We start from the raw sequence: 7,500 nt of genomic DNA, 5'->3' as shown, positions 1-7,500 counted from the left end.
TGTATATCCCACAATTTTTGCATCATGAGCACTAGTCCTGACTTCCCAAAAGCAATAACTGTCAATATCCTCATAATGATATTAAGAGAGTTGCCTTGCTTTTCTGTAAGCCACTAATGTTTCCTGTAATATATTATAGGAGATTAATTGGAACCACTAGTTGTTATTTGACCACTTCCAAGACTCACTACAGGTTGAGGCTGTTGTACTAGAGGAGGGATGTAATCATCCTTTTTGGAATTGGGATTAGTGAACCATCTGCTGCTGCATTATGAATATCATCTGTTTCATCTGCTTGAGTAGTATCCTTTATTTCTCTGTTGGACTCTTGCTTGCTGCAGTAAGGGCTGAGCTGGAGCTGCAAAGGTGTCCATGGGGTGTAATTTCCACAGAAACAGGTAAAGCCTCTGCTTTTTCCCTCTTTCTCTCCAGGGCACTACTGATATCTTCCTCACAGAAGACGTTATACCTGCCCTCAGTTTCCATGGGTTAGTCTGGAGCCACTGTCTCATTAAAAGACATTATCATTCCTCTAATACACAGGTCAAGACCTGAGTGTCTGTCCTTTGTAAATAAACAGTCTCACACACACAGGTCACCTATGCAGCCTTCCAGTACATTTGGGAATGTGTGTAGGATTTTTCACTGCTTTTGTTTTCATTGTTTATACTTTGCATCACTTTTAGACCTAATGATTATGTGAACATTAAACACTGGTGTAATTTCCAGTTGGCAGCAAATCTGTGAAAACCCAACTGTGAAAGCAATACAAATCCTTTAAGGACAGGAAATATACCACTATAAACATTCAAATATGCTAAATAGGTCCACTGCCAAACTTAGATTGAGGAGAAATGCAATTTCAGATCAAATGGGAGAAATAGAAAAATAAATAAATGTTGCACATTTGTTAAGATACCATTCTAGATGTGAAAAACATACTTTCAGATATTTTAAAAGAATCTATCTATACATAAGTACATACATATAAATCAGATGTAATAAATAAATATTATATATTGTTTCATAATAAATGAGTAAACTATACATCCAGATTTCTTACCACTGTAAAAACATTAATAAGACTGTTATTTTTTCTTTTCAAAATCTAGGAATAAATACCAAATATCAACTAATCATCCAAATGAAGCAAACCACAGAATCAAAAACAATGCAGAAGAAAATCCAATTATCTTTAATTAAATATCAAAGACCAAAGCAAACTTTCTTCCTCAAGTGTCTCACCCACTGCAAGAACAAGTTGCTGGCTATTACCCACATATTAAAGCAACAATGTCTGAACTTTGGATATCTATTATTATGGATCAAGGAACCACTTCTCACATGGTTAGCTCAATTTTGCAGTCAGCAAAGAAAAACAAGAACTGGGAAACAACAAATTATTAAAATGGAAAAGGGGCCAAGAACATAGTTTAGACAAAGACCAGACAACCTTAAGAAAGCCACTGGTTTTATATAAGCAGAGTTCACAACTGTAGAACTGTGGTTTTCATGAACTGTAATAGTGATTATCTGGATGTGCAGTTATAAGCAACTGGAGAAACTTCCCTGCATAAACTTATTCACAAGTGTCTGATATACCTGTAGGTGTTATAAGTATTGCTTGACATTTTAGCTAATCAACAAAATTCATCAGAATGTTTTACTTTAGAGACAGTTATGGGGCTTCAACCCTATCTAAATGGGTAACAACACCCAAATGCTAGATTAGTCAGTATGAATGTGAGTGGCCAAACTTCTGGTCCACAACCCATACAGTGAGTAAATTGCTCTGGTACTAAAAGTGGAGCCTCAGAGTGGACACTTGAGGGGTTTCATATGTAAATCATCATTAGCAAAGGCAAGATATTAAAACAGTTGGTTTGGTGTTAACCCTTCACCGCCGGTGGCATATACATACATGCCATGGCATGCCTGGACTATATTCCGGGTGGCATGTGCTCCGGTCCTGATTTCTGGTGGCATGTACGATCATGTCGTGCACACTATGGTGCTGACATGATCAACCGGTGGTGGGACCCAGGCCACTATGAATACAGCCTGGAAGGGAGGGCTTTTGTATTGGGAAACCACTCGGTGGCAGTGGGTTAACTTGGTGAAGAGATGGGATGAGATAATCATAAAAAAATGGATAAATAAAAAGATGGAAAACAAATCCCAAGAGTACAATGATAAATTCTGAAGAGAAAAAATAAGACAAACTACTGCCTTTATAAAAGGATCAGAGTGGAGACAAGAAGGTGTACTATACTAAATCTGTAGCATAGTAGAGTTAATGACAATACTGATGGTAATGACTTTCAAGTTGCCAAGAGACAACTAAACTCAAATCAGTCACAAAAATTGTACAGAAAAAGTGACATTGGGAAGAATGAAGAAAGAAAGGAAGAAAGAAAGAAAGAAAATATTGTATTTAGGAAGAAAGATAGAAAGAAAAAAATACACAGGATTTTACGAACAATATAAGAGGTGAGAAGGATTGACCATACACATAAAAAAAGAACTGAAATACAATCTGGAAACATTTACTTCATGTACCAAACAATGATTAATGCTATAAATTGTATACCTAATAAATAACTATAACCTTACACACACACACATATAAATTTTTTTACACATATATACACCTCATTATGAACTTTTCCCCAATTTTTTTGGCTATGCAATCAATAACACCTATCTCACCATCAAAGTACAGCTTTCCACCCACGGCTACCAAACAAAAAGAAGGAAAAGACAACTTAGTACACAACTATACACCAAACTTACATCCACTATGATAGCCCTTACACCAAAGTATACAGAGGGACTAACCTTAAAAGAATGAAAGATGGCAAAGTGAGTTCTCCTCTGACGTGTCCGACAGATGATATTCTGCGGCACTCTGGACTTGGAGTCACTGTTGGCTTCTCGTCTGTATCGATAGTCCTGGAAAATGCCATGATTGATACAATATTTATATATATTGGTTTGTTCTCTTTTATTATCATAATTTTTTTTTACTCTTGCAAGAGATGATTACTTTTATCACATTTTAAAGAAATTACCTTTAAAAGATGTTAAGTAAATAATATGAAGTGCATCCAAATAAACACAAATTCACATTGAGTATATAATAATGAGTACAAGGAAAAGGAAACAAATAACCCTTCTCTAATCACAAAGGCATATATTCACCATGAATCAACATAGAAGAATAAGAATAAGAATAAGAAGAAAAAAGGAGAGGATGGAGATGAAGGAGAGGAAAGAGATGAAGAAGAGGAAGAAGGAAGAGGAAAGGAAGATTGGTGAGGAGACCAAGAAGAGGAAACTCAACACTCAAATACCCACTTGTGGAGCATCCATGCGTGTGAAGGCTGCTGGGGGGAGAAACAAGGGTGCAGGATGGTTAAGCCAGTCCGCCTTTTCCATTCCCTGAGGGACGAGCTGGTCATAGACACACTCCTGGGCAAGGCTGTCTTCTGTGTTGACTAAAGGCACATACTGAAAGTCGCACAGATCTGTTGGTAAGGGGAGCAAAAAAGTGTGGGATTAGTGGCTTAGGAGATGTAGAATATGTATTCCCGATAATTATAGTAATGAGAATACGAAGTACTAGTTGGGATGGATTACTGAATTAGTTTTTTTTTCTTTTTTTACTTTTACTTTTACTTTATATCAACTAACAAGCAATATGTAACCCAATTGAGAAAAAATGCTTACATCCTGGCATTCCACAAACCAGACCACACATTACAGAGAGGGACAAAGACAAAGTGTCTTACTGTTAAATTTGTACATAGTATGAACAACGCCTATGAGTTCTGATCTCACTGAGGTGCTTGAGTCTCCCTCCGGTGGGTTGGGATCTTCGGAACTGCTCCCAGCGACTGCTTCTGGAACTGAGATTGTTAAATTAGGGGTGGCTTGCCAAGAGATGATGTGAAGTTGATGAGGGTTATATTTATTTAAAAAGTCTTGTGTATTTACTTTCAGAAAAAGTAATTACTTGGGATAAACTTTCAACAAAGTAATGAAGTCATAAATAAAAAGTAATCCACTGCTTGTTTGCATTTTGTTTCTGTGATAGTGCACTATTAACTGCAAATATTACCAATACTCATATACAGATTCATTAAGGTATGACTTTGTACTGATATGACATGAAACTATGAATTACCATGAATATATAATAGATTTTCTAGATTTCAGTTCATTTTATATTATCATAATTACAGTAAATATAAGCCCATACTTCTAGAATAGTGACTTATAGCTGCATAAAAAAAAAAAAAAAAGGGTAAAAATTTAAGATCTCACACCCTTTGGATCAGCCTCCTCTTGTTTTTTCTTCTTTTTCTTTCTGCGGACAACCCGTAACAACAAGGCCGTGGAGTTGTGCTGCTCTCCGCAGGTGGGTTTGCAGTAGACATCATCAGGACGAAAACGCAACTCCATCCTACGATTATCTTCGCAGTACACCTGTTGGTTTGTAAGATGTTTTCATGTCTATTGATACAAACTACTGGTTCTGTTTGAGGAAGCAATATACACATGAAGACTCATACAAAAAACACAAACCTACACACTTTACTTAATGACACTTATTGAGGGTAGAGAGGGAGGGAGGGAGGGAGGGGAGGAGGAGGAAGGGAGGAAAGGAGGGAGGGGAGGGGGGAAGGGAGGGGGGGAAGGGAGGGAGGGAGGGAGAGGGAAGGAGAGGGAAAGAGAGGGAAGGAGAGAGAGAGAGAGAGAGAGAGAGAGAGAGAGAGAGAGAGAGAGAGAGAGAGAGGAAGTGTAGAATAACCAAGATATTTTATCACAGCATTTTTTCACAGTGATAAACATGGTGACCCAATTACAAATGGGGTAGAGTTGCAAAGGTGTTGACAAAAATCATTATTATCATCATATATATATATATTTTTTATACATATCTATCTATTCATTTAACTTTTTGTTAGAAGAAGAGATCTTAAAAAGATATATAATTGCAAATATCTCTTTTCTAAATCATAAATAGAATAAATACCAGTGCAGTGGGAGACGAAAGAGTGACGGGGAATGAGAACGGTTCTGAGATAAAAGGCTGATAGAATACATGATGTGACTGAAGTTTTTGTCTTCTATTTTCCTTGTTCTCTGTCATGAATTGGAAAATTACCCTGAACCTGTTGATACTAGGAACTTGTATACATGAACTGTCCACTCTTTTATTAACAGGGTCTACATATAGCTAGTTATACAGGTGCTTAGTCACTTAATAGACAATTACTTGGCCTATCTGATATCCTCTGTTTACTCCATTCCTTGAAATTTCAAGATTTTTTTTTTTTATTACTACTAGTTTGACAAAATAAGAAAATAATAATGGCTCATATCACACACACACACACACACACACACACACACACACACACACACACACACACACACACACACACACACACACACACACACACACACACACACACACACACACACACACACACACACACACACACAAATATATAGACGGAGAGAGGGAGAGAGAAATGGAGACAGATAGACACACACACACACTATGACCCCCGTAAACCTTGCCACATCCAATTCCCACGACTCCACCCCCACAACGTGGGGATCAACCTCACCTCCGATATCTTCTCTACACCTCCAAGAGTCTCGAGCATTTTATCAACATTTTTCACAAGACCTGGGTACTCGATGCACATGAACTGCCGCAGCTTCCCTGTGCCGCTAAATCCTCCTCCCTGTGCCATTCTTTGCTGTGAAGATTGGGCGACATGAGATACAATATAACTTAAGTTTTTGTATTAACATTTGTATTAAAGGAAGGACATAATCATATTTGGATTTTCATTAGGAAATAATTCTATTAACATGAGGATATAATGGATTTCTACAGGATCTACCATATCATTGAAAATGTAACATGAATAAAACAACAACAAAGTCTATGTAGGTGTCATTAAATAATTAAAGATCATTACATCTTCTATCTTAGAGCATTATACATTGAAAAAAGAAAAATCAGTAATAGTAATGATAATGATGATAAGGAGGAAAAATAAGTGAGGAAATTCATGTGAAGGTAATAATGGAAAATAAAAATCCAATTTTCTTTATGCTACTTCTACATATGATTATATCAGTGAGTTCTGCTTACAATCCTGGAATATTAATCAATAGAAAGCATACAGGTTAGTATAACAGGGAAATTGTGTTCAATCTCATAACATGCAACTTTAGCTAGAATATAAAAATAAATTATCTATGAGGGCTGAAACACTCCTTTCAATAAAAATGTTATTTATGACATGGCAAAACTTCCCTTTAGTTGATATATCAAATTCTCTTTACCTATATATTTTTTTCTATTTTCTTTATATTTATTTATTTTTTTCTTCTAATGAGCATAATACATCCTCTGATTAGTCTAATTAGTTAGTAAATCCAATTTGATATTTTTATATCTACCTTAATTGTGGCAGTCAAGCTCACTACAAACTTGCACTTCCTTCTGTTATGTTGGTTTGTGCAATTTGGTTAACTTGGGTTAGGGTTGGCCTAGGCTGACATGTGCACTTAAGATCATGTTTACAACATGTTTAGAGCCTTGCTATCTGTAACAAAATCATAACTTCTCTTGTCCTGGCTTTGTTACATAAAGAAAAAGATTAGTTTTTCCTCAACACGCATCTCATTATGTATGATTTCAAAATTCTGTTTCCCAGGAACAACGTTTTCCCTGTTGCAAACCAGTTATCATGTGCCACTTTCTCAATTAATCTAAAGTAAGTATTCAGAATAGAACAGCATAGAGATGGAAACACCACAATTACAACCATAAAGAACAAATATTGCAACAATATATAAAAAATAATCTGCGCAACATTAAGCTCTGGCATGAATTACATACCAAAGTCAGCAAATCTATCTTCACACAATGCCATGGCCTCTATATCAACGCTTTGCAAACAATCCGCCTACAAGTATATTCTGGCAAGACTGGGGCTTATCAACCTCAAATGCCAAACTGTCATTGGCTAAGAATCTTGGTCAAGCTCTATCTTGTCAGAATATATATGGTCGAGTTTATTGGCCTTTGCTGGAGTGGCTAGTGGGCCACGGCATTGCAGGATGTTGTTTCTATTCCAGGGAATTATCTGAGTTTTAGCATTTTTCATTAATATTTTTTTCCAGCTCCTCATCAGAACAACATAAGATTACTGTAAGATCTTGATGTATTGGTACACAATTAAAATCAGCTAATACAAACTAACAATAATAATTATATATTGAATAATAGGCGACCAAAAAATATATATACCTCGTGGAATAACAAATTATCACAATAAATCTTTAAATATATTCTTCTCAATCACAATACATTGCCGAACCACAAGCCCTAAAACAGAACAACAAATTACGTTTAAAAGATGGTAAGAATATAGTTACACTACAACCCAAAAACGCGAATAAAATACCTGC

The 7,500-nt window shown here is 36.1% G+C and overlaps 1 protein-coding gene across 2 annotated transcripts in view; it reads right to left on the bottom strand.

Annotated features, from left to right (window-relative positions):
* The window catches only part of LOC119597654 (general transcription factor 3C polypeptide 5-like), a 13,767-nt gene that overhangs the window by 6,140 nt on the left and 127 nt on the right, over nucleotides 1-7,500 (bottom strand). Inside the window, exons 1-6 of one of the 2 annotated variants that reach the window (XM_037947249.1) lie at nucleotides 7,497-7,500; nucleotides 5,640-5,774; nucleotides 4,329-4,488; nucleotides 3,792-3,908; nucleotides 3,358-3,527; nucleotides 2,839-2,952 (exon numbers count right to left, since the gene is read on the bottom strand). The exon at nucleotides 7,497-7,500 is cut by the window's right edge and continues 127 nt beyond it. In XM_037947249.1, coding sequence (XP_037803177.1) covers nucleotides 2,839-2,952; nucleotides 3,358-3,527; nucleotides 3,792-3,908; nucleotides 4,329-4,488; nucleotides 5,640-5,768 — 690 coding nt within the window. In that variant the 5' untranslated portion in view covers nucleotides 5,769-5,774; nucleotides 7,497-7,500. Of the gene's footprint in view, nucleotides 1-2,838; nucleotides 2,953-3,357; nucleotides 3,528-3,791; nucleotides 3,909-4,328; nucleotides 4,489-5,639; nucleotides 5,775-6,486; nucleotides 6,638-7,496 lie in introns of those variants that run through there. The other variant, XM_037947250.1, reaches the window with a different exon arrangement.

This window comes from Penaeus monodon, chromosome 39 (genome assembly GCF_015228065.2).
Source record: "Penaeus monodon isolate SGIC_2016 chromosome 39, NSTDA_Pmon_1, whole genome shotgun sequence".
Taxonomy (NCBI): Eukaryota; Metazoa; Arthropoda; class Malacostraca; order Decapoda; family Penaeidae; genus Penaeus; species Penaeus monodon.
The sequence above is the reverse complement of the archived record's forward strand: the minus strand, read 5'-3'. Positions and strand labels throughout refer to the sequence as shown.